The following is a 27,867-nucleotide window of genomic DNA, read 5'->3' on the forward strand; positions in this document are numbered from 1 at the left end:
GTCTTCTCCTGGAGGCCCTCCAGCTTACCCAGGTTTGGGCCAGGGGGTGAGCTGAAGGGCCCGGGGAACAGCCTGTGGGGCTCCAGAGCCCTCACCAAGGCCCTCCACTAGCCTTGGTCCAGGCCTTGAGGCAGCAGTGAGATTCTCCCTTCCCTGTCTCTGTGACCTAAGAGCAATGGCTGTCTGCCTGGGTTGCAATCTGTGAGACCTGGTCTCCCCCATTTGGGTGGCCTGAGGGAGCAGAGGGCCGGTTGGGTTGGATGCCTGGCTCCCTCAGGGATGACAGCTGGGCAGCGTGTGGGAACCTGGCCCTGAGGGAGCTGCCAATTGAGCTCTGTCTCCTCTTAGCTGGGACTGCGACCTTGGAGGGTGAAAGTTATACCCTGTAACCTTGTTCTTCCTTGTCAGGTCAGAGAATACCATTCATCTGGTAGAGATTTACAGGAACATCACTACCTGCCCATGACTGGACCTCAAGAACAAAGAATCTGACACTGAGAAGTCTGCAACAACTAACCACGCCCATCCCCCCCCTTTTGCTTTTAAAGGGACTTGCTGAAAGCTTTCCGTAACTTTGGGGTTCTTAGGGTATGAGCCACCCATTTCCTCATGTGAATCTGTAATAAACCTTTCTCTGTTCCAAACAGTAACGTTTAATATCGATGGGCTTCACTGTGCATAGGACACACGGATTTGTGATTTCGGTAACAAGAGTAGGGCAAACAGTATGAGTTGTTTTTTTTTCTTGACTAGATGATACAGTGTTTTAAATATTGTTGCTATTCTTGACAACCGGAGGCAATGGTTCTCTCTGTCAGCAACATATATATAGGATTGATGAGACAGCCTGGAAATCTCTAACTAACTAACAACAACAACAACAAAAAACTACAGTAAGCTTTTCTTTCCCATTCTTTTCTTAGGACTTCCTGAACTAAAGGAGAAAAAAATTTTGGTGGATCGGTCAAAACCCCTTCCTACTTCCCTTCAAAATGAGTTCATCCCTGAGGAAGTTCTGCTTTCTCTGACCAATGCGGCCAATGCTGGTCCTTGTCCTGAAAACTTACTGCCTCCTAAGAAAATTAAAACTCCAAAGGTGTGTATGTATGTGTGTGTGTGTGTGTGTGTGTGTGTGTAAAGTACTTGGGAACATTTATCTTGACATCCAGTTCATTAAGTATTTATTTAATATGTTTTATATTCCAGATTGTCTTAAGGATATTTTAAAATTAATTTCCTAGATTGAAAGCTAAAATATTTTGCATGAATACTTTCAAGGAAATACATGAGTATATCCATTAACCTGTTTCTGTGTGATTTACCTAAATGATCATTACTAGTCTTAGTCTTGATGTTTTTCTTTTAAAAAAAAAAAAAGTTACTTGTTTATTTATTTGGCTGACTTGGTCTTGATTGCTGCACGTGGGCTTTCTCTAGTTGCAGAGAGCGGGGCCTATTTTCTCCTTGCAGCATGCAGGCTTCTCATTGCAGTAGCCCTTCGGTCATAGCCGAGCGCACGCTCTAGAGTGCCCAGGCTTCACTGGTTGCTGCATGTGGGCTTGTTAGTTGTGGTTCCTGGCCTCGCGAGCACTGGACTCAGTAGTTTTGGAGCCCGGACTTGGGTGCTCCGAGGCTTGTGGGATCTTCCCCAGCCTGGGAAGTCCTTGTGCCCTGCATTGCAAGTCAGGTTCTTAACCACTGTACCACCAGGGAAGCCCGGAGTCTTGATATTTTTCTTTCACTATTAAGTTGTTCTAGTTTCAATAATAATTCTTGTTATCGAATAAGAATTACACTTTTTCTAAACAGTATCCAAATGCCTTTAATGTACTCAGAAATGATTAATAGATTTCATTTGACTAGAGCGCCCTCTGCTGTGTACTCATGGTTGTTTTCTTTCCCCCAGGGTACTCTTCCTCGCTCTGTTGACCATGTCTGGCATAACCCTGTCCGAAGAAATAAGTTCAAATTCCTGATTGACCATCCAGTTTCCCTAACGGGAGCTGGAAGGTAAAGAAGGAAGATAGTGGGGTAGAGGCAGATGAACAGAGTCATTATCTCATTTTGTGTGATTTCCTTGGGAGGAGCAGAACTGGAAAAATCACAGAATCATAGTTTTAAAGCTTAAAGTATCTTTAATGAACCAGCATGCCATCTGAAGAGGGCATGGGTCTACCTTTTGTGTATGACTATTATCAGTAGGATGGATATGGAAGCTGGCTCTCCTGACGTTTCACTCATTTAAATTTGCCTTGGTGTGCCTTTGTGTACTTGTCCCCTTACTCTCCTGTCCTTATTGTACCCTAGCAGGAGGGACAGTATCAGGCAGAATGTCTTTAGGGCCTCTTTTATTTGCACTTCTGAGAAGAGCTAGGTGACATAGTTTTATGACATGCAAAAACTTGAAAAATAAGTGCTTAGCCCCTGGTTTTCCTCAGAGCAAACCCTTAACCTTTACACGTGTGTGTGCTCAGTCGTTCAGTCATGTCTGACTCTTTGCAACCCCATGAACTGCACCAGGCTCCTCTGTCCATGGAGTTTTCCAGGCAAGAGTCCTGGAGTGGGTTGCCATTTCCTACTCCAGGGGATCGTCCAGATCCAGGGATCAAACCCAGGTCTCTTGCGCCTCCTGTACTGGCAGGCAAATTCCCTGCCACTGCACCACCGTCAAGGAAGTGATCAAATCAGCGAGTTATATTTGTTGTTTTTGTATCATTCCTAAAAATATCCAAAGTGTCAATATTTTCCCTGTGAAGATTGTGGTCTCCTAATTTTCTGTGTGTCGTTCATTTATCAACTTCCCTCAAAAAAAAAAAACAAAACTTAACTCCTGCCATGCTCCTTACTGAAATACCGCTTAATAGTGAGTTTACAGTTACTAATACTTGGGTAGATTATTTGGTTTTTCTGAGTTCAGTTTCTTATTTGTAAAAAGGGAATAACAGACTCACTCCGTTTTGTGTACCTCCCAGGGATATAGAAAGCACGAATGAGATAATGAATGCAAGGGCACTTGTAAACCTGTACACTGCTCTTACTGCTGTGTGAATATAAGCTGTTATTCCTCAGTTATGTCTCAGTGCTAGAAAGAGTGGCAGAAATTTAGGCTATGGACTTCTCTGTTCCGGGGCTCTGGTGTCATAAGTATCGGTACTTTATTTTATGCCAGTGGACCATGACTTTAATCATTACCATTTAATAATTAGTAGTTATGAGATATTTGAAGTACTTTTGAAAAATTATTAGCTCTGAGTGCAGCAATAATGTGACATTAAAATGTTAATGTCAAATGACATCTAAGTAGCAATTTTTAAAATGTGAGATCTGTAGTAGGTAAGACAGGATAGTGGCCTCTCTGAAATGTCCTCACTGGAGTCCTCGGACACTGTGGATACATAACCTTACGTGGCAACGGTTACCCTGATTTGGCATTGGCAAGAGATAAGAGGAGGGTGATGATAAAATCAATAAGTGTTAGTGACGGATATTGAGGACAAAGGATGGGACAGAATCAATCATGGATGCTGAGATTTTTGATGAGTAGAGTGGTGGTGCTCTACTCCACAGTATCAGAGAATTAGTGATTACAGAAGGATGACACGTTAGAATGCAGGAGAAATATTTAGTAACTAGAAGTTACTAGAAGTATCTAGAAGTAACAAGTATGATAAGGTGAGATTTGATAGCATAGCCAAGGGAGACCGTGTAGGGAAAGCGCAGAGGAATGAGGCTAGGATATTGTGGAACCTTTCCATTTGGCAGGCAGGAGGTCACAGAGATGTCCAAGGAGTGGGTGGGACGAGGGAACCGAGGGAGTCCAGTCATACAGAGGGCAGGGGAGAGGAGAGTGTTTTTAGAAAGTGAGGTGATCAACCCTGGAAAATACCCCAGAAGAAGAGTGGAAGATGAGAACTGGTGGCTTAACTGTAGAAAGTCATCCTCAGCTTTCTGGAGCATGATTTCAGCAGAGAGATGGGAATGAAGTCAGAATTGCAGGGAAATTGTAAGAAGTCTAATGTTGAGCAGAAAGTGCGAGGCAGATGAAGGTAACTGGACGACAATGCCCAGTCAAGGGAAGAGCTTTAGAAGCAGAAACGACCTGAGTTATAGATCGGAGGGAATGTTCCAAGAGAAAAGGAAATACACAGAAATTATAATTGATGGAATGAGATCCCCAAGGATGTGGGCAAAGATGAAATGAAGGACTGAAGTGGAGGAAATAATCCTGGGGAATAGAATACATCTTAACCTGAGGTTGAAGGAAAGGAGAAAGAAGTTTGAGGTGGAGAAGAGGAAGGATGTGGGGAAAACCCCTAATGCCTCAGCCTTCTAAGTAAAGTATGAGGTAAGGAGACCAGTTTTGTGTCCCTTTTTACCCACTAGAAGGATGTGTGTGGGCATTACCCACTTTTATCCAGTAGCCAAACAAAAAACTTATTTTGTATTTTTTAATCTTAGGGATATTTCTTTTCTGTATGATGTTAAATATGTTAAAGGAGAGACGAGGGAGAGTGCGGTTTGTCCCCCACGAACGCACCATGCACTGCAGTCACGTGATGGTGTCATTGTACCTCATAAGGTAAATCAAGTATTTGACAAATAACTTCCTCTCCTGCTACCTAAAAAAAAAAAAATCCTCAAAATATAAAGCCATGTGAAACTCTTAACGGCCTGCATTGTTTAGCTTTTCTAATTTTTTCATGGCACTTTTCTAATTTTTTTCTAGAAAAGGGAATTTACTGGGAGAAGATCAAATGTCTCTTAAGCAGTTTTCCAAACTACAACTATTTAATCTTGAAAATACAGTATAGGAGCCTAGATTTTTTTTTTTTTTAAGAAACCCACAGTTTAAAGTTGTAGAGTACTTAAAAGTAACATAACATCATAAATCAGCTAGATTTCAATTTAAGAAAAGGCAGAAAAAAAAGTTGTAGAATTCTTATTTTTGGCAGGTTGCTAAGGTAAATTTGAAATAACTTCAATTTTCAAGTCAATAGATTTCTTTATCTAATACTAAAACCAAGATTGTTCTTTAATTCATGGTTAATTTTTTAACCTGTTTTCTGCTAAAAGTTAATTATTCCTTGCCATGACCCATATTACTAAGTGTTGTTATTTCCCTAATCAAAATCTGTTAATAAATAGTATCCTTTTGGGATAGCAATTAGGATTTATATGACTCATCTAATGTTTTTATTCTTGTTCTTTCTTTTTAAGCCAAAGAAACTAACAGATACATTGATTCCTGAAGAATTTCATATTGTGTCAAATACAGGAGTTTCAGGTTTAGAGTGTTTTGATGAGTGAGTACTGGGGTATATACTGAATATCTGACAAGTTGAGCTGTTTCCTGCTTCCTAGACATAGAGGAACCTGAGCAATTCACTCATGTTCCTAGGCAGTTGTTAGGTCGCTGAGTTGTGTCTTACTCTTTTGTGACCCCATGGACTGTAGCCCACCAGGCTCTTCTGTCCATGGGATTTCCCAGGCAAGAATACTGGTGTGGGTTGCCATTTCCTTCTCCAAGGGATCTTCTCAACCCAGGGATCAAACCTGTGTCTCCTGCATTTGGCTGGCAGATTCTCTACCACTGAACCACCAGTGGAGCCTTTTCCTAGTCAATATCTACAATGAAATGAGTAAACGTTCGGCTTAACATGCTAATAAAATTTAAGGAAGGTATCAAAAACTAATGAAAAATGTCTTACTTAAAAGAGTTTGAAACAACAAGAATTTACTGTATGGTGCAGGGAACTGTGCAATTATAAAATATTCAATATCCTGTAATTCTTCAATATCTTATAATAACCTATAATGGAAAATATTCTGAAAAAAAAAACATATATATAACTGAGTCAGTTTGCTGTGCACCTAAAAGTAACATAATATTGTAAATCAGTTATATTTCAATTTTTAAAATTTTGAGATTTTCGTGATTAAATTGTTCTCTGTCTTTTTCCTATTGTTTAATTTTGAATGAAAAAAATTAGATCTTTGTTCTGAATGCTTGCTTCCTCTTTAGAAATGGTTTTGAGCAATGACAAAGGAAAGTATCCCTCTAAGTTGAAACCTCGTAATGCATGCTCTAGGGCTTAACTCCAGACTTCAAACTAGTCATTTCCAGTTTTCTTTGATTCCTGCTTTATGAGGTTGAAAATGGTTTTATTTTCCGAAACAACACTTGAATGTTTCATAATTTGAAATTTGAAAAACTAAAACTGTGGACTAGTTTTTATAGTAAAATATCCACAAGCTGTCATTGATTTCACCTTATCCAGTACATATGTTATGTGGCATTTGGTTATAATGGTGGGTTTCAGAACAGTATTATGCCCAAAGGGAACTAAATGCAACTCATTTTGGGGGTGACTTAATTTTTTATATAATTTTAAAGTTATAAAAATGTTACAAAAATAAGACAAGGAACTCCCATGTACTCTCTCCTGACTCACTGAGTAATTACATTTTGCCTTATTTGCTTTAATACACACATACACACACTCTTAAACTATTCAAGAGTAAGTTGGAGGCCTTCATAACATTTTGCCACCAAATACTTTAGTGTGTGTTTCCTTACAACGCACTATCCTGTTGATGACTTTTTTAGCTCCATCATTCTCGTATGTACTAGTTGCTGTTTTACAACATAGACTCATAGATTTCTCCCTTTTTTTGGTGAGTCATATTTCTTTGCTATCATTGATGTTCAGGTTTTTCCAGATTTTGCTAATGCCAGCTCCTCTGAGCTGGCTCTTGTGTTCTTTAGGCACGTGCCCGTTTTCTCTTATTCTCAGGCTCAGTAAGATTTTCAGGCTCATCTTGGATTTCCCAACTCCAGCTCTGAAATGAGCTATGAGTCACTTCTTCGAGAAGTACTGTTTTCCTTTTCGTGGAGAAGAGTTCTCAGAAACCAAGATCTGGGTGCTAGGTGTACTCATTGCTCCCAGGGTATCATTGTTTTTAGTCCCTCTCACACACTCACATTTGAAACTATTCTGAGCCTTTACAGTCCCTGAATATTTTTCACGAATCTTAATTCTGAAAATGGACCTTATTAACCAACTGTGTTCCAGTAGGGGGCAGAAACAAAGTAAATGTTTTTCAACTGGAGGAAGAAAAAAGATATATAAATAGCAATGAATTTGAAGAATTGCCATGTGGTTCTCATTGTGATACCCACTTAGGTATAGGCACGTACTTCCAGGCAACAAATGTGTATGTTGGGCATCAGGAAAACTGGGTTTGGTTTCATCTCTAGTTCTTATTAATTTTGTAACCTGTTTAGTCACTTAACTTTGTTGACTTCGGTGTTCTTAGAACATTCTTCCACCTTTGATAGGTCATTTTTTTTAATGAGCCAAAGAAATTTTTGTATTGTGATATATTGGAAAATGTGATTAATGCTCTTTTACTTAAATGTTTTAAATCTAAGTATCTGTGTCTGTAGATGTCTAAGGCTATTTAAGTGTGATCTTGTGTGTAAAACAATGGACCTTTCTGATTGTCTCCAAGCTTCTCAATTCTGTGAGATCTTAAGTTTTTCATGTTTTCTTATGTGATAAATAGGCCAAACAGTTTTCTTACAATAGCATTTCCCTGTCTTATTTATTGCAGCAAATACACTACTCTCCTCACAGACAGCGAAAATAGGTTATTGCTCTTCCCATCCATGTAAGTACAGTTTATTTTGAGAATGTTTCTAAGAAAGAATATATTTTTTTTTCTTTTTATTAATAGTTTATTACACAAAAATAATAAAATTATCATAGAAACCCAAGACAATGATTGCCTACATTTCTGTCATTTAATCAGTGCTTTCTTTGTCCAACTGCATATTGATTCTTTACATATTTATAATAACATCAAAGTGCTAGAAGACACTTTTTAAAAAAATTACCATTTTAAATGTTTTTTTTTTTTTGGTTCTTGTTTTTAAATTTTATTGTGGGAAGAATATTTAATATGAGATCTACCCTCTTAATAAAATTGTAAAAAAAAATAAAATTGTAAGGGTGAAATACAGTGTTGTTAATTATAGGCACAGTGTTATACAGCAAAACTCTAGAACCTTGCATTATTGAAATATTATGCCCTTGATTAGCAACTTCTCATTTCCTCCTCCCCACAGCCCTTGCAGACTGCTGTTAAACTCTCTGATTCTATGAGTTTGACCATTTTAGGTACCTCATGTAAATGGAATCAAGCAGTGCTTGTTCTGTGACTGGCTTATCTCACTAAGCATGATATCCTCTTGGTACATTCATGTTGTTACATAGTGAAGTATTTCCTTTTTTTTTGAGGCTGAATAATATTCCTGTGTGTGTGTGTATACTTCTTCATTCATTCATCGACGGACGTTTAGGCTGTTTCCACATCTTGGCTATTGTGAATAGAGCTTCAATGGCTATTGTGAATAGAGCTCCAGTGAACCTGGAGTGCTAATCTCTCTCCGAGATCCCTTTTTTGGGGGTGGGGGGCCATGCTATGCAGCAATCAGGCTCTGAGTTCCTTGACTGGGAATCAAACCTGTGCCCCGTGCAGTGGAACTGTGGATTCACTGGACCACCAGGAAGTCCCTCTCTTTGAAATCTTGGTTTCAAGTCTTTTAAGTGGGATTACTAAATATATATAAAATACCTTTATATTCTACATTTAACTATTAGTATTTCTCCGTTTTGCTATAGGCTTTTTTTTTCTTGTCTATCCTTTTCCATTTTCTTTTTGATTGTGAAGTATCTGGTATTAACACCTTGTTAGCCAATATTAACAACTTGTAGCCAATATTAACAGCATGATGTTTATCACTCCACCTTTTTCTGTGTTATAGTCTTACACATTAGGTATATAAAATTTTTTTTGAGGGAGGAGAACAGAACATTATCTTCTTTTATGAAAAAGAGGATCACACAATTTGTATTTTTTTGGTTTTTTGTTTTCGTATTTTGTTTTACTGTATTATTGATATCCCACAAGATTAGTACGTACAGGTATAATGCTTTAAAATGCCATTAATATTCCATAGTATGTACATTTTCTTTATACATATTATGTTCCTTTTGAGCATGACGTTTTGTAACATTAATTATATAAATCTGCCATCTTAATCTTTTAGGAAACCTAATAAGAGAATAGAAGTGGTCCAACTGAATGATGTGATGGACACTATGCTAGAGAGGGCTGGTGTGGAAAATCAGGAATATATAGGGCCAACCAAGGTAAGTGCAAACATCAGTGAAAACTGTTAAGAGCATTTGCTCTGGAAGTAAAATGCCTGGATTGGAATCCTGACCCTGCCATTTATTAGCTGTTGACCTTGGGCAGGTCATTTAATGTATTTGTGCCTTGATTTCCTCATCTGTAAATTACAGATAATACTATTTACCTCATAAGGTTGTTGTGGAGATTAAATGACATAATGAATGTAAAGTGCTTAGGACAATGCTTGACATGGTAAACACTGTATAATTTTTTATTATTGTTATTGTATTTAACCAAATATAAGGCACCATTGATTATAAAACCCTTGTATTTCATGTACCATTAAAAAACACTGCCAATTAAACCATGGTTTCTTACCACTTGTACTTTTTATTTTGCACCTAATGAAAGGGCTTTTTCAGTCTTATATAGATATAGATTTTTTTTCTTTATGGGGCTATTTCTCTTTTATTTTGTAGTTTTATTTCTATAGAATTTGAAATTTATAGACAAGTTCAGTATAAGGCACTGCTATGTAATCTTTACCCAGATTTGTTAATTGTTTGCATTGTGCCCTGTTGGCTTTATCATTCTGTATACATCCTCCATGTGTATGGGTGTTTTCCTGAACCATTTTAGAGTAAGCTGGCAACTTCGTGCGTCTTTATCACCAAACATTTTAGGGTATGTTTCCTATGAATAAGGACATTCTCTTATATATCTATCATATAGTTATCAAAATCAGGAAATTTAATGTTGATATGAAAATATTATCTACCACAGTTCATATTCAAGTTTCAAATTTTATTAACTGTACCTGTAATGGCTTTTATAGCTATTTCCCCCTCTATTTCAGGATCCCAGGTCACACAGTACTTTTAGTTGTCATGTTCCTGAAACTGTTCTTTGGTGTTCTTAGCTTTGATATCTACAGAATGTTGCTCAAATTTTGGTTTGTCTGATGTGTAATTATTCAATTCAGGCTTTGTATTTTTGGCAGGTATAACATAGTAGTAATATTGTGACTTTCTCAGTGCATCGTATAAAGAGGTACATGATTAGATTTATTGACGTATCATTTTTATATATGTTTATAAAGAAAAATGTAAGTGAGCAAATTAATCTAGGTATTTCAAAACCTTACACTAAAACTTCCGAGTGCTTACCCCCTAAGATGTCTTTTACTGGCAAGACTATAATAAATACTGATTGTCTTCCTTATCTTTTGCCAGATGCACAAACTGCTTCATATACTGAAGAAGGAACAGACCATTTATAACACAGTGTTTCATGAACTGATTCGACAAGTCAGCGTGGACTGTGCAGACAGAGGAGAACTACTGTCCAAAATCAGGTTCAAGCTGTTACTGGAGTATCCCTGCTTCCTCCTGAATTTTGTATTGGAATTATATTTATATCTGTTTTTCAGAAAATCACAAAAATATATGTCTCTATTCTGTTGATAATAAGGGACCCAAGTGTATTTCTATTCTGTTTTATATAGTAAAAGTATATTATCTGAGAACTTCCTTAAGTTGATTTCTGTTGGGATGTTTGACACCCTCTTCTTTTATGATGGGGAGTGAAATGCTATGTGAAAACGTAGAAAAAGATAGATTCTGAAGACAGACCAGTCTGGTTTTAAATCATCATCTAGGTGTATGACCTTGGTAAAAATCTATACCTTAGTTTTCTTATCTGTAAATGAAGATAATAGCTATGTGAAATTTTTCATTTGTCTTTTTGTTCACTTGTAAATGATATTTACTGAGTGTCTACTATGGTTCAGGCCTTAAGATGCTTCACAGAATTGTGGTGAGGTTTAAATGAGAGCACAGAAGTAAATAGGTGCTCAGTACAAATGATTATGATAGATTATGATTATAAATACTATTAGTACTATCATTCTTCTCCTTATGGCTATGGTACTTTCCAAAAGCTGAAAGGAATAGTAGAATACTGGGTTCTGATTACGTATTTGCAGCTTCCTTGCCCTGGAACCATAGGCAAATGATCAGATCTCTCTGATTATCTGCGTCTCCTGAATGGGAATTAACAGTGTACATGTGCCCTATTTGTCCGCTGTCTGATTTGTGGAAACAGAGTGTGCCTATCTGACACTACTCATTAACTAGAAGCAAAGCCATTAGCAGGAGACTGATCAGGATTAGACACTAAGGAGTAAGCTGTTGGAACACCACCAAGAGCTGCAGAATGCCAAATCAGAATGAGGATGGGGACAAATGAAGGCTGAGTTGTCACTCCAAGAACAAAGTCAGGAAGGACAGATGAGGAATCAGTTGGAGAGGAACTAGATGACGGTATCCAAAGTTTCTTTAGTGAGAAATTGATGTGAGTGGAACTCTTCCAGCTGATTTTAGGAGTTAGCTTTTACAGGCCAAAATAGGGTGGGGCCCTGTTCCAGAAAGTCTAGACAGAAAGAGACAGGGAAATCAAAGCCAGAATTCTTTAACAAAAATGGAGTCAGACGCTAGGGAGACAAAAATACTAACTTCAAAATGCCAGCAATAGGATCAGAACAGGGCTTGAAATGGGCTTCCCTGGTGGCTCAGAGGGTAAAGAATCCTGCAGTGTGGGAGACTTGCGTTCAATCCCTGGGTTGGGACAATCCCCTGGAGAAGGGAATGGCAACCCGCTCCAGTATTCTTGCCGGGAGAATCCCCATGGACAGAGGAGCCTGGTGGGCAACAGTCCATGGGGTTGCAAAGAGTTGGACACGCTGAGCAACTAAACACAGCACACAGGGCTTCAAAGCTAAGAATTTAGAATAGGATAGAGTTGGAGTTAAGAATACAAAGTAGGTGGGGATAAACCATGAGGTTTCAGGATGATTGCTGGGAACATTCATGATGTATTTGTGGAATAGTGAAACACTTTGTCGGTTCAGCATAATCTAATGTCCACTATTTTGTTGTGGTAGGAGTTTTTTTTGAAGAACTAGGGCTCCCCTTCAATGAGGAAGACATCTGTTGTCCTCAGGCTGGTATCTTACAGAGTCCTCCCTGTTTCACAAGATTTTGGGAGGATCCAATAGATATCCCCAGCAAATGGTAACACCTCACATGCCCCAGAAATACTCTATATCAGCCCCTAGCTGTTTGCTTGTCCGTCTGTTTATCACTAGTTTTCTGCTTTATGTCTTTCTGATCAGCTTGTGTGTGTGTCTTTTCATGCAGCTGTCTCTCAGGCTTGTTGCTGTAGAAGGAGGGTTTCATATGAAACAGAGGTTCATAATAGCTGTTTTTTATAAGGGGAGAATAACTGACAGATTGGTTATAAGCTGAGTAAGACTCACAGAAATAGGGCTACCACAGTAATTATTTTTGGTTGACATTATGTTTGTATGCAGGCACCTGACTTTTTTTCTGGTTGTTATTTTTTCCAGTATTTTATGGGAATTTTCAAATATACACGTAAAAATGGAAAGAATTTTACTGTGAGCCTACATACATCTAGATTCTGCCATTAATATACTTTTCTTGCTTTATCGCTTATCTGTCTATCTAACCATCCTGGTATTTATCCACCAATTTTGTGTACTTAAAAGTAAAAGGCAGACATCAGTGTATTTCCCTTAGATACTTCAGCATGTATGTCATGAATCAGTTCATTAGTTATTTGCCGTTTTGTTTCTTCTGAGTCTCATTCATGATGGTGTAATTGTGAGTGTTTTCCAATCTTTGCTTGTGTGACTAATAATTTGGCTAATCTTAACCATGAAATCCTTAGGGTATAAATGATGAATGCTTCCTAAAGAGATGATTTGCATTTTTTCTCTTCTGGAATCCTGGCTTCCTCCTATACCCAGGTTGCCTGCTTTGAAGAAAGCCCAAGGCTTGGTCTCTGGGACCCAATGTTAGCACTTTTGCTGGGCCACCTCTAATCTTGCGTTTTCCTGGTGAATAATTTCTACTGGTTACCACTTCCCACCCCATTGTTAGCTTACTGTATTTAGTTTGTTGCTCTTGTGTTGTTGTTTTTGTTTTTTCCCATTTCTAGAGGCTTGTGTTTCTTTCTGCGAGTGAGGTAATACTTCAGAAAGTATGCTTTATCATGGATATAATTGTGTGTGTGTTGTAAATAATTAATTTATTTTAATTGGAGGATAATTACTGTACAATATGGTGATGGCCTCTGCCGTACATCAGCGTGAATCATCCGTAGGCACGCGTGTAACCCCTCCCTCCTGAACCCTCCCCCCCCCTCCTCACCCCATCCCTCCAGGTTGTCTCAGAGCACGGCTTTGGGTTCCCTGTGTCATACATCAAACTCTCACTGGCTGTCTATTTTACACATGGAAATGTGTATGTTTCAGTGCTATTCTCTCAAATCATCCCATCCGCTCCTCCTCCGACTGTGTCCAAAAGTCTGTTCTTTATGTCTGCGTCTCCTTTTCTGCCCTGCACATAGGATTGTTGGTACTGCCTTTCAGATTCCATATGTATACGTTAATATATGATATTTGTCTTTCCCTTTCTAACTTACTCCATTCTGTACAATAGGCTCTAGGTTCATCCTGTAGTTGTGTTTTAATGGAAAAGCCCTTCAGAGTGTGTTGTTCCTATATCGCCATAAGGGAAAATCCTAAAGAAAGCGTTTTAAAAATTGATGCTTCCCAATGAATGAGCTGTACACTGAGCTGATTAACTCCCTGTCACTTTAAGTGTGTAAGCAAGGGCTGGATAATTCTTTTTGTCAGTGGGTGAGAGATTCAACCAAATGATTATTCCAACACAAAGATATTATAATCCTGGGGTCTCAGTTTTTAGAATATAATACCTAGATCACTTTTAAAATAAATGAAGACTTCTCAGTTATGGTATTCATAGTTTATCATCTAGAATCATTTCCAAATATTTTGTTTGATGTTGTTCAGAAGCAAGAGAAATTACTGTACTTAGGGACTTACGGTTGGTGTCCTACATTTTGGTCAATTTGAGAAAAGTGGTTTTATTCATGAATTTAATTTATAAAAATCCCACTCTATTCAAGATACTGTGAGATGTTGTAAATGAATAAATATGTAAGATATAGTTTTTATCATCATAGAGTTTCTAAATTAGAAGAAATAGAAGTCGTTATTTTGTTCTACATCTCAGACATTATGTTCCAAATAACTATGACTCTGGTTAAAATTCTCCATAGTTCATTCACTCGGCATTCAGAATTCATTCATGAGATGGCAAGAATTCACAGCCTAGGTCTTTCTCTAGCTTGTTCTTCGCGCATAGCTTTTATGAGTGTCTGTTCACTATTTCTTTCCTTAAAATTACTTTTCTCTCTCACATACTTTCTGGCTCCTGTTCCTTTCTGCCTGATGTCTTGTCTTCCTTTTTCTCATGCAGAGAGCGGTATGTACAAATGCTTGACCAGATTGCCCGGCAGATGATCGACTTCTACAAAGACATGGTAACTCAGCGAATGATGGACCAGCGCATTTTAGAAGAACTGTACAATTTTAAGAATGTGATTGAGGAACTGACCAGGTAAAAACTGTGCTTATCAAAGCTTTGTCTCTAAAGAGAGTAAAAGATACTCAGGGAAAGTAGAGATTAAAGGGCTCTCTTACTCTGATTTCATGTTTTGCAAGAGAACAGAAAGGCCTAGATAGAGATGCAGAGACATGGGCTACATAGGTTAACACAAAACTAGGGCTGTGTGTATATTTGATAGGGAAAAGACCCTTGTTCTTCCTTCCAAAATAGAGGTGCTTATCTTAATCTGGTTTACAGAGCAGTGCCATGATTATGGATGTTAAGGTTCAAATCCCGAAGAGAATAAGCAGTATGTGTCATAGCTATCACATTTTGTGATCGGCTAGATGTTAGTGGCAGGAATGAAGACAATAGAATAGACATGCCAGAGGGTACGGTAGAGCAGCCTTAAGGCCTTGGCTGCCAGCATCTGCCCTCACTCCATTCTAGAGAGCTCGCCACATCTTTCTGCTTCTTCTAGCCAGTCTGACTCCATTGCTAAACCTGGTTAGAGTTCACTTGAATGAACACTAAATTTCTTGCCTTGGTTTATAGGGCAGAAAAACTGGGAAGAGATATATGCATGATAACTGAGAAGATTCCTGAGTATAAATCTGATTTCCTAGGCAGAAACTTTTTCAAAATCTTCAGTTATGGCTATAAAATTGGCTTGCTCTATTTCAGGGAACTGTGTCTGGTTCGGGCACATGATATAAAATTAACAAAGGAAGCAGAGAAGGCCCACAGAGATTTGGCACAAGCTCTTTTAGACGCTGAAAAGAATGCTAGGTGAGTTACCAAATGTTAGCCATTATGTCATATTTGCTTCACAGCTTCTTTCAAGAAATAAAATTTTTTAGAAGAATTTGAAATTTTTTAAAATTACAGCAGTTCCTGAAGGAGTTAATATACATAAAGCTCATTGTATATATTAACTCTTCCACACACTGTTGTAATACACATCTTGTGTCTCCTTGTATGAAAGTTTTCCAGGAGTGTAAAACCTAGAAGTGGAATTACTGAGTCATGGCATATTCTAGCCTTGTCTTGCTAGATGTTACCACATACTCCCCAAAGTAGTTATACCAGTGTATCCTCTAATCAGTGTATGAGATTTCCCTTTTGCTCATATCTTTTATAGTCTTATAAATATGAAAATGTATCTGGGTTTTGTTTGCATTTTCCAAGTTAGTAGTTAGTAATGTGAGTCTAGTTCTCTTTTAGATGTTAGTGACTCTACTGAGGTCCTAATGTTATTATTCTATTTCAGGGACTTAGCTGACTTTTTCTATAAAGGGCCAGATGGTGAGATATGGTTTCTAATACAACTCTGCCTTTGTCAATGTGTGCCATTGTAGTGCAAAAGCAGCCAAGGACAATACCAGAACATCAGTGTTCCGAAAAAATTTTATTTACTGACACTGAAATCTGAGTTTATAACATTTCCATTTACTACAGAATATTATTCTCCTATTGGTTTTTAACCACTAAAAACTATTAAAAAGTAAATCAAATACATAAAAAAATTTTAAGTAAAGTTCTTAACTCATAGGGTATACTAAAACAAGCGATGGGCCAGGTCTGACCCACAGGCTGTAGTTTTCTAACTTCTCTTCTATTTCATTTTCTGTTAGAGTTCTGATTACTAGGAAGCTCTTGGGTATGTATCAAAAGATAAATCTCATTGCATTTTAATTTCATATTTAGTTGATTTAAGATATTATTATATTATTATAGAAGTAGTACATGTGCCTTTTAAGAAAATTAATAAATACAATCAAGAATAAATTTTAAAAAATCACAATTTCACTCCCTATAGATTACTACTGTAAATACCTTAGTGTATATTCTTATGGGTATTTTTTCTGTGTATATGTGCATACGTGCATTGTTTAAACCAAAGTTGTATTGTACATACTGTTAGCCTGTTTTTTTCAGTCAATAATCCATACTTATTTCAGCAAATTTTTACCTCATATATTACCCAATTCTTTTTTTTTAACTTTATTTATTCGGCTGTACTGTGTGGCATGTGGGATCTTAGTTCCCTGAGCAGGGGTTGAACCTGGGACTCCTGCATTTAAAGCATGAAGTCTTAACCCCTGGACCACCAGAGAAGTCCCCACCCAATTCCTATTTGAATGTTCTTAATTATTCCCCAAATGAATTTTACATTGGGTTGTCCAAACCAGTACCCAATCTAGTACCACACATTGTATCTTATTCTGTGTGCCTTTTAATCCAGCATTATCTTTTGCTTTTTTTTTAACATGTTAAAGAGTGACCATATTTTCTAAATGTCAAGAAAAACACAAATTTATATAAAATATAAATTCAAAAATAACTTTCTGACTTGTATTCTGTTTTGTCGCTTGCTAGAATGAGCGGTACCTTGATCATTTTTTGTCCACTGAATGTACTACTGTTTTCTATAGCTAAGTCATCCTTGTTATCGTAGTAAATAACTACCTTATACTCTGTCTTTTATTCTCTGATCTCTGATATTACCTCTCCATCCTCTTTCTGAGCTGATGACCTTGCTTTCTAAAATACAGAAGCAAATTGAAGACAGAGCTCAGTTCTCTCATCTCCCCACCCCGCTACGTCTGTGCTCATACATTTGCTCTTTCCTTCTCTCACTGTGGATAAACTGTCTCCTTTCTAAGGTCAGTCTCTCCATTTGTGTCCTATTACATCTGCTCTTAAGTACCCTTGATATTTTCAGCAAATATTCCCTCTTTCTCCTGTATCATTAATATTTCCCTCTACTTGATCAGTCACACCAGTATACAAATATGCTGTAATTGCACTTATCTTAAAAACAATAATAACAAAAGAGAACCCCCCTTCCCCAGACCCCAAAACCATACACAAAAACTTCCAAGTCTCTGAGGACGACAAATCCCCTTCTAGCTGTGGCTCCATTTCTCTGTTCCCCTTACAACAGACTTCCTCAAAAGGTTGTCATACTCCTTTTTCTCTACTCTGTCCTCCTGTTATCACTTGAACCCACTCCAGTCAGGCTTTCAACTGCACCATCCCACCAAATTGCACTTGTCAGAGTCACCATTGACTTCCATATTATTATATCCAAAGGCCTATTCTCAGTTCTCATTTAGCTTGACGTACAGCAGCGTTTGTCATAACTGACCAGTTGCTTTTACTTAAAACAATGTCTTTTAGTATATTATGCTGTCCTCGTTTTCCTGCTACTTTACTCTTGCCTCCTTATTGATATCCCTTACAGGTTCCTTTCATCTCGCCAATTTCTATTTATTTATTTGAAGTATAGTTGATTTACAGTGTTGTGTTAGTTTCTGGTGCAGAGCAAAGTGATTCAGTTTTGTGTGTGTGTGTGTGTGTGTATCAGTTCAGTTCAGTTCAGTTCAGTCGCTCAGCCATGTCCAACTCTTTGCAACCTCATGAACTGTAGCACGCCAGGCCTCTCTGTCCATCACCAACTCCCAGAGCCTACCCAAACTCATGTCCAGTGAGTCAGTGATGCCATCCAACAATCTCATCCTCTGTCATCCCCTTCTCCTCCTGCCCTCAATCTTTCCCAGCATCAGGGTCTTTTCAAATGAGTCAGTTCTTAGCATCAGGTGGCCAAAGTATTGGAGTTTCAGCTTCAACATCAGTCCTTCTGATGAACACCCAGGACTGATCTCCTTTCGGATGGACTGATTGCATCTCCTTGCAGTCCAAGGGACTCTCAAGAATCTTCTCCAACACCACAGTTCAAAAGCATCAATTCTTCGGTGTTCAGCTTTCTTTATAGTCCAACTGTCACATCCATACATGACTATTGGAAAAACCATAGCCTTGACTAGATGGACCTTTGCTGGCAAAGTAATGTCTCTGCTTTTCAATATGCTGTCTAGGTTGGTCATAACTTTCCTTCCAAGGAGTAAGCGTCTTTAATTTCATGGCTGCAGTCACCATCTGCAGTGATTCGGAGCCCCCAAAAATAAAGTCAGCCACTGTTTCCTCATCTGTTTGCCATGAAGTGATGGGACAGGATGCCATGGTCTTCGTTTTCTGAATGTTAAGCTTTAAGCCAACTTTTTCACTCTCCTCTTTCACTTTCATCAAGAGGCTTTTCAATTCTTCACTTTCTGCCATAAGGGTGGTGTCATCTGCATATCTGAGGTTATTGATATTTCTCCCGGCAATCTTGATTCCAGCTTGTGCTTCTTCCAGCCCAGCATTTCTCATGATGTGCTCTGCATATAAGTTAAATAAGCAGGGTGACAATATACAGCCTTGACGTAGTCCTTTCCCTCTTTGGAACCAGTCTGTTGTTCCATGTCCAGTTCTAACTGTTGCTTCCTGACCTGCATACAGGTTTCTCAAGAGCAGGTCAGGTGGTCTGATATTCCCATCTCTTTCAGAATTTTCCACAGTTTATTGTGATCCACACAGTCAAAGGCTTTGGCACAGTCAGTAAAGCAGAAATAGATGTTTTTTTGGGAACTCTCTTGCTTTTTCAATGATGTAGCGGATGTTAGCAATTTGATCCCTGGTTCCTCTGCCTTTTCTAAAACCAGCTTGAACATCTGGAAGTTAACGGTTCATGTATTGCTGAAGCCTGGCTTGGAGAATTTTGAGCATCACTTTACTCGCATGTGAGATAAGTGCAATTGTGTGGCAGTTTGAGCATTCTTTGCCATTTCTTTCTTTGGGATTGGAATGGAAACTGACCTTTTCCAGTCTTGTGGCCACTGCTGAGTTTTCCGAATTTGCTGACATATTGAGTGCAGCACTTTGACAACATCATCTTTTAGGATTTGAAATAGCTCAACTGGGATTCTGTTGCCTCCACTAGCTTTGTGTGTATATATGTATATATATATAAGCTGGAGATAGAATATATATATAAATATACTTTTTCATATCCCTTTCCATTATGGTTTATTATAGGATATAGAACATAGTTCCCTGTATAATACAGTAGGATCCTGTTTATCTGTTTTATATATAGGAGTTTGTATCTACTAATCCCAAAGTCCCAATTTGTCCTTCTCCATTCCCTTTTCCCTTTGGTTAACCATAAGTTTGTTTTCTCTGCCTGCATCTCACCAGTTTCTAAGTGTTGGCATGCTCATTCTTGGATCTTTCTTCTTTCTATGCTCATTTCCTAGGTGAGTCTATTCAGTTTTGTGGCTTTAAATGCCATCATCTATATAGTCTCAATTCACAAATTTCTATCTCCAGCTTCAACCATGTCCACAAATTTGTATCTCTAGCTTCAGTCTTCTCTTTGAATCCCAGACATGTATTCAACAGCCTTAACATTTTGGCTTAGATGCTTAACATTTCCAAACTGAATTCCTGTTCTTCCCCTCAAATCTGCTCTTCCCACATGCTCTTCCCCTTTCTGTTAATGGCAACTCCCTCCTTCTAGTTTCTCCAGCAAAAAGTCCTGGCATTAGCCTTGATCCCTTTTTTCTCTCAAATCTCACATGTCTCCGTTAGCAAATTCTGTCAGCTCTCCTTTCATTATATATACAGAATCGTCACCGCTTTAACTACTACCATCTGCATCTCTTGCCTGGGGTATTAAAATAAACTTCCAAATGGCCTTTTTACTTCCGCCTTTACACTTTGTGAGTCTGCTCTCCACACACCAGCCAGTGTGATCTCTTAACACTTGACTCAAATGATGTCATTTCTCTGTTCAAAATTTTTTAAAAATCACAGGACTTGTCCTACCAGAATTCCTCTGACTTCTGCTTTATTCTAAGTCTGCTTGTCTTTGTGCTGTTCTTTAAACACACTAGGGTGGCCTGCTTCAGGTCCTGGAGTCCTTCTCCCCCAGGCAGCTGTATGGTTTCCTCCCTCCTTCTTTTGGACCTTTGCTCAAATGTCTTATCAATACAGTCTTTCCTGACCCCTCTATTTAAAATTGTAATATACTTCATATTCTTAATCCCCTTTATCTGACTTATTTTTATCCACAGCACTATCACTACTTAATATAGTATGTTTTACTTTAATTTATTCATTAGCTCTCCTAAATAAACTTTATAAGGGCAAAGTTTGTTTTTAGTTTTTGTTTAGTTTTGAATATTACTTGGGATATAGCAGGCACTGAACAGATATTTGTTGAATGAATTAAAAAAATAAACTAGACCTTCTTTTGTGCTAATGTCCATTATAAGAACAAAACATCTTCTAAAATCAAAGAGAAGGGGAAGAAAAGAGAAGAAAAAGGTCTCACTTTCTTTAAACATTGGTGGTTCTGAAGTAGGATGGTTCCTGTTTTGCATGTGATTAGAAATCACAGGTAATATTTTTATAATGATTATTTTATTGACACACATAAATAAGAAAATAAAGAACATTCACAATTCTTTTAGAGTTAACTACTATTACTATTTCAATATGTTTTTCTTTTTTCTATATATTTTTTTAAAAATCATATAAAGCTGAATATAGACCATTATCATTTGGGTATTCTTGTTTTATGTTTTACACAAAAATTTTTCCCTATGTAGTACACTATTAAGAACATGATCTTTAATTAGCAACAGAGTATTTTCATCAGAGAGCTACATTATGTATTTTATTTGGCCAGTCCCTTGTTTTTGGACATTAAGGTTATTTCTGCATTTTTTCTTTGGCTGTTATAAACAAGGGTCATTAATTTTAGTGCATAGCTCGTGCATTAATTTTAGTGTGTAGCTGTTAAGGTTATAGCTTGTTGAATTTTTACATGTATATTCATCTGCATGACATCTACGGTGATTAATTTTTTTGCAGTTTGAACAAGTCGAAGTCTCCAAGTAGAAGGAGGCTTTAGGAACTTATGTTGGTGGTTAATGGCTTTCAATGAAATCAGAAGAATTTTATGTCACTAGCTTTTTATTGTTTCAGAAAAGTTAATGTCCTTGTTGTTTAGTCGCTAAGTCATGTGCAACTCTTTTGAGGCCCCATGAACTGTAACCTACCAGGCTTCTCTGTCCATGGAATTTTCCGAGCAAGAATACTAGAGTGGGTTGCCATTTTCTTCTCCAGGGGATCTTCCCCATCTAGGGATAGAATCTGCGTCTCCTACATTGGCAGGCAGATTCTTCACCACCTAGCCACCAGGGAAGCCCTAATATTCTTTAGAAGGAAGTGTTTCAAAAGGTTTGTAAAAAGCTGCCAATCACTTTATAACTTCTGTGTTTGTATTTAATCTTGGAAGGACTTTTAATTCAGTTAGAAGGAAAAGATATATTTTGGTAAACATGAAGAAAAAAGATTTAAGATAAAGGTACTTAATTAATTAAACTTAAGCTTCTCATTGGTAGAGAATTTCTTTAAATCTTATGCTAATTATATATAATTTTAAAATATAGCTCACAATTATTGGGCTTTGTGCCTTTGTATCTTCTTAGGAAAGAATTCTAAATTCAATGAGAAAAAAAAGCTAAAAACAGTTACATTACTACTACATGTATTTAGAATTTTTTGTTAAATATCTTGTTATACCACTAGAATACCATGGTGTGAAAATTCTAGAGAATAAAGAAGAATATGATGAAAAGTGTTTAGAGCAGGGAACAATATATTAAACTTTTTCCTTAAGACCTCTGTAAGATTTATACATGAAATGTGAATATTTTTTCTTCTATTTTCCTGTATATTAATGTTACTAATATATCCAGCAGTTATACCATAATTACCTTATGATGAGTTTTAAAGGAACAGATTACCTGCTTTAGAACAAAGTTATTTTTTTGAGATATGTATTTATGTATCTGTTTTTTAATTTTTCTTTTAGAATTGTAGAAGAATATCATGACTTATATACATTACAAAGAGAAAGGATGGAGAGTGATATTAAACAGTTAATGGCGGAAAGAGATATCTGGAGCTCAGCTACATATGAATTATCCGTGAAGGTTGTTTCATCTGAAATCAGCTTCTTTTTTGGCTAGATAAAGTTTCATTTTATAACTTTCAATAATCTAGACAAAAATTTTGTTTTATTTTAAAATTTTTGTTGAAGTATGCTTGATTTACAATGTTGTATTTAATTTCTGCTGTACAGCACAGTGACTCAGTTATACATATATAGACATTCTTTTTTCATCTTCTTGTCCATTATGGTTTATCACAGGATATTGAATAGAGCTCCCTATGCTATACAGTATAGGACATTATTGTTTATCTGGCCTATATGTAATAGTTTACATTTGCTAATTCCAAACTCCCAATCCTTCCCAGCCTGACTCTCTTTCTCCCTTGGCAACCACAAATCTTTTCTCTATATCTCTGAGTCTATTTTTGTTTTGTAGATATGTTTGTTTGTGTTTAATTCCACATGTAAGTGATATCATGTTACTTGTCTTTGCTTCTGACTTCACTTAGCACTATAATCTCTGAAAGGGAAAGTGAAAGTCACTCAGTTGTAACTCTCCAGGCCAGAATACTGGAGTGGGTAGCTATTCCCTTCTCCAGGGGATCTTCCCAACCCAGGGATCAAACCCAGGTCTCCTGCATTGCAGGCTGATTCTTTACCAGTTGAGCCACCAGGGAAACCCAAGAATACTGGAGTGTGTAGCCTATCTCTTCGCCAGCGAATCTTCCCAACCCAGGAATCAAACTGGGGTCTCCTGCATTGCAGGTGGACTCTTTACCAGCTGAGCTACCAGGGAAGCCCTTGCTAATCTCTAGGTCCATCCATGTTGCTGCAAATGGCATTATTTCATTCTTTTTAATGATTAAGTAATATTTCATTATGTATATTATATATATATGTATGTATATATGTATATATATATATATACATACCACGTCTTCATAAAAATTTTTGTTAATTTTTATTTATTTTTAAAAAATTAGTTTGTATTGGAATATAGTTAATTTGCAATGTTGTGTTAGTTCTCCTGTACAGCAAAGTGAATCAGTTATATGTATATTTATGTCCACTCTTTTTAAAATCCTATTCCAATATAGGTCATTACAAGTTATCTGTCTTATATATATTAGTGTGTATATATCAGTCTCAATGTCCCAATTTATCCCTTCCATCCCCTCTTTCCTCCTTGGTAACCATATTTGTTTTCTACATCTGTGACTCTATTTCTATTTGTAGATTGGTTCTTTTGTACAATTATTTTTTAAATTCCACATATGAACATCATATGATACTTGTCTTTGTTTGACTTGCTTCACTTGGTATGACAATTTCTAGGTCCATTCATGTTGCTGCAAATGGCGTTTCATTCTTTTTAATGGCTGAGTAATATCTCAGTGTGTGTATGTGTGTTTGTATGTGTGTGTGTGTATGTGTGTGTGTATGTGTGTGTGTGTGTGTTTGTGTGTGTGTATGTGTGTGTGTACCACATCTTCTTTATCCATTCATCTATCATTGGACATTTAGGTTGTTTTCATGTAGACAAAATCTTTAGAAATGAAGATATATATTTCATTAATGAATAATGCAACTATTCTATTATAAGCCTTGAAAAGGAAAAGTATTTTTTTCTCTTGTTTCTTCTCTGCTGGGTACCTGTCTATTGCCCAATTAAGGGCTCTTTTTTTCACCAGAACCTATGAATATGAGCAGGTATTCTATTTCTGTTGTTTGTGAATGTGTTAAAACTTTCAACATTAATTAGATATTAATAAATTAGGGAAAGTGGTTCTTTTTTTTAATGATTTAACAGTATTATAATCACTGGATAAGTCACTTTGGTTCTATCATTTAATACTTTGGTACCCAAGATGACAACTGAATTGAAATATAGCAGCCTGTCGACAATGACAAGATGCTTTAGGAAAGTATTATAGCAACGTCCCACAATACAGTATTCATTGTTTCCTGGTTGATTGCCTAATGTCGCATCTGGAAATTACAATATTTGCAGAAAATTATGACCCTAAACACATTGAAAATGTTGTCCTACTTTCCTCTGGAATAGTCAGATCTCATCTCGACATGAAAGTTCTATTCTGATGCAGAACTTTAAAAGAGACATTGATATGTCCAGAGAAACAATTGTGACAGTAAATATATGATATAAGAAACAAACCTGTAAAAGAAACAGACTCACAGTTAGAATAAACTAGTGGTTACCAGTGAGGAGAGCGAAAAGGGGAGGACCAAGGTAGGGGAAGGGAATTGAAGTATGAACTACTATAGATAGAAAAATAAGCCACAGTTCAGTTCAGTCGCTCAGTCATATCCGACTCTTTGCTACCCCATGAATCACAGCACACCAGGCCTCCCTGTCCATCACCAACTCCCGGAGTTCACTCAGACTCACGTCCATTGAGTCGGTGATGCCATCCAGCCGTCTCATCCTCTGTCATCCCCTTCTTCTCCTGCCCCCAATCCCTCCCAGCATCCAGTCTTTTTCCAATGAGTCAACTCTTTGCTTGAGGTGGCCAAAGTACTGGAGTTTCAGCTTCAGCATCATTCCTTCCAAAGAACACCCACTACTGATCTCCTTTAGAATGGACTGGTTGGAACCACAAGGATATATCATATAGCACAAAGAATATTGTCAATATTTTATAATAACTACAAATGGAATATAACCTTTAAAAATTGTCAGTCACTATGTTGTACACCTGAAACATGTAATAGTATACATCAGTTCAGTTCAGTTCAGTAGCTCAGTTGTGTTCGACTCTTTGTGACCCCACGGACTGCACCATTCCAGGCTCCCTGTCCATCACCAACTCCCGGAGTTCACTTAAACTCGTGTCCATTGAGTCGGTGATGGCATCCAACCATCTCATCCTCTGTCATCCCCTTCTCTTCCTGCCTTCAGTCTTTCCCAGGATCAGGGTCTCAATTATACTTTAATTTAAAAGAAAAAAGAAACAAATCTGGGAACTAGTATGTTCAGTGGGAGAAAAAAAACAAGGGAGTTACCTCATCTAGAAGTATTTAAACAGCAGAGAACTTGACCACTGGTAAGAGATTCCTATAGAAGAATACCTTGAACTAGTGGGGTTTTGTATTAGATCATCATGCTTGCTCCTTGGAAGAATAGGTATGACAAACCTAGACAGTGTATTAAAAAGCAGAGACATTGGTTTGCCAACAAAGGTCCGGCAAGTCAAAGCAATGGTTTTTCCAGTAGTCATGTATGAATGTGAGAGTTGGACCATAAAGAAGGCTGAGGGCCGAAGAATTGATGCTTTCGAACTGTGGTGCTGGAGAAGACTCTTGGAGAGTCCCTTGGACTGCAAGGAGATCAAACCAGTCAGTCCTAAAGGAAATCAACCCTGAATGTTCATTGAAGGACTGATGCTGAAACTGAAGCTCCAATACTTTGGCCACCTGATGTGAAAAACTGACTCATTTAAAAAGACCCTGATGCTGGGAAAAACTGAGGGCAAAAGGAAAGCAGGGGGTGACAGAGGATGAGATGGTTGGATGGCATCACTGACTCAATGGACATGAGTTTGAGCAAACTCAGAAAGATAGTGATGGACAGAGAAGCTTGGTGTGCTGCAGTTCATGGGGTTGCAGAGTCAGACACAACTTAAGTGACTGAACAAGAACAATAGGAAATAACAGCTATAATGTCAACTCCCTGAAAATAAGGACTATGTCTCTTGTTTACCATCATATACACAGTATCTTGAATAGTCAGTTATTCATTGAATGACTATAATTGATTTAGTATATCAGTGGTCCTCAAATGTGACCCCCTTGCAGGTCCATAAGACTCTTCATGAGGTCAAAAGGAGTTTCATTGTAACACTGTTGATATTTGCCTTTTCTCATTCTCATGTGAATGTACAGTGGATTTTTCTTGAAGCTACATGGTTTGGGATATTACAACAGATTGAATTCAAAAACAAATGAAAATACAGCCCTATTCTATTAAGGAAATGCTAAAGAGATTTGTAAAATGTGAAACTGTATGTTCTTTTCAAGTTTTTGTTTTAGGAAACATAGTTATTTTTAAGAAAAAACTTAAAAATACAATGGGTTTATTAATGTTTATGTGAATTAACAAATGTATATTTTAAATAATTTCAGTTAATTTCCAAAGCAATAAATAGCAGTATATATAATCCATGTAAATAAAAGCTCTTTGGTGTTCTCAGTAATTTTTAAAAGTGTAAAGAGGTTTTGAGATAAAATTGTTTGAGAGACTCTGCTGTATACCATGTTCAATTTGGTTCCAGTTCAGTAGTTTAAGAAAACATGGATTTGTGATTCAAATTAGTTCATGATTTAAAAAAGAAGTTGTCATCGAATTAATGATTCAATGAAAAATTGATATGTGAAACTGGTTTGGGTTTAATAAATTACAATGGTTTGTTAATGTTCCTAATTTTAGTACTTTTTAAAAATAGGTAATTGAAAGAAATAAAGTCCTGTTGGCTAAAAGACTTTACCTCAATGAAAAAAGCTGGAATAATTATACTAAGCATTTCATCGTACTGCTATCATCTAAGGTAAAGCTCGATTCACTTGAGTTGTGGGAAAAGAGACTTCATCTATTGAGGGTTGAAACTGCAAGAAGCCTTTGTTAGTTTATAGACTAAATTTTAAATATAGTTTATATTTGTGCTTTATTGGGGGCAGAATGAAAAACCTAAGGAAAAGTGAATAAAGGCTCTTCTTTTTATTTGTCTTCTGATTTGAGAAATTTGAGTAATTTATCTAAGTTAACACTGCAGATGTTACTTACAGAGTTATAGTGCTTAAACAAAAATGTTCATTGAAATAATCGGATTATTGATGTATTCTATGCAATTTGACGGGCAAATTCAGTGAGCACATTTGGTTGCAAAGAAAGGAAGTGGCATTTAGTATGTTTCTAGAGTTAAATCATTTACACTAGTCATTTCATTTAATTCTTACAACAATCCTGTGAGATATATATTAGGGTCTTCATTTTTTGGAAAAGAAAAATTAATCTGAAATTAAATAATATCCCCCAAGCCAATAAATGACTAGGATTTACATTTGGTTCTGTTTAACTTTGAAATTCCTGTTCTTTCGAATGTACTGCCCAGCCTGCCAAGTCCTGTGAGGAAACTGCGCTCATATTGCAACGGAAAAAAAATCTTGATTCTAATTTTTTTTTTTTACTGTGGAAAAATTCACCACCAAAGGGACTATATAATCACGTCACTGATATTTTGAAAGAGGAATATCCGTTCAATTTTTTGATCCATTTTCTATGAATGTCTCTAGTATTAACAGTATTAA

At 37.1% G+C, this 27,867-nt stretch overlaps 1 protein-coding gene across 1 annotated transcript in view; it reads left to right on the forward strand.

Annotated features, from left to right (window-relative positions):
• The window catches only part of AXDND1 (axonemal dynein light chain domain containing 1), a 72,460-nt gene that overhangs the window by 2,475 nt on the left and 42,118 nt on the right, over positions 1-27,867 (forward strand). The window contains exons 3-13 of the mRNA XM_018060656.1: positions 924-1,096; positions 1,907-2,010; positions 4,459-4,579; positions 5,218-5,303; positions 7,615-7,671; positions 9,113-9,215; positions 10,431-10,552; positions 14,565-14,705; positions 15,378-15,482; positions 22,462-22,582; positions 27,006-27,107. Of these exons, the coding sequence (XP_017916145.1) occupies positions 924-1,096; positions 1,907-2,010; positions 4,459-4,579; positions 5,218-5,303; positions 7,615-7,671; positions 9,113-9,215; positions 10,431-10,552; positions 14,565-14,705; positions 15,378-15,482; positions 22,462-22,582; positions 27,006-27,107 (1,235 nt within the window). The remainder of the gene's footprint in view (positions 1-923; positions 1,097-1,906; positions 2,011-4,458; positions 4,580-5,217; positions 5,304-7,614; positions 7,672-9,112; positions 9,216-10,430; positions 10,553-14,564; positions 14,706-15,377; positions 15,483-22,461; positions 22,583-27,005; positions 27,108-27,867) is intronic.

The sequence above is a fragment of the Capra hircus genome, chromosome 16 (assembly GCF_001704415.2).
Source record: "Capra hircus breed San Clemente chromosome 16, ASM170441v1, whole genome shotgun sequence".
In the NCBI taxonomy this organism is placed as follows: Eukaryota; Metazoa; Chordata; class Mammalia; order Artiodactyla; family Bovidae; genus Capra; species Capra hircus.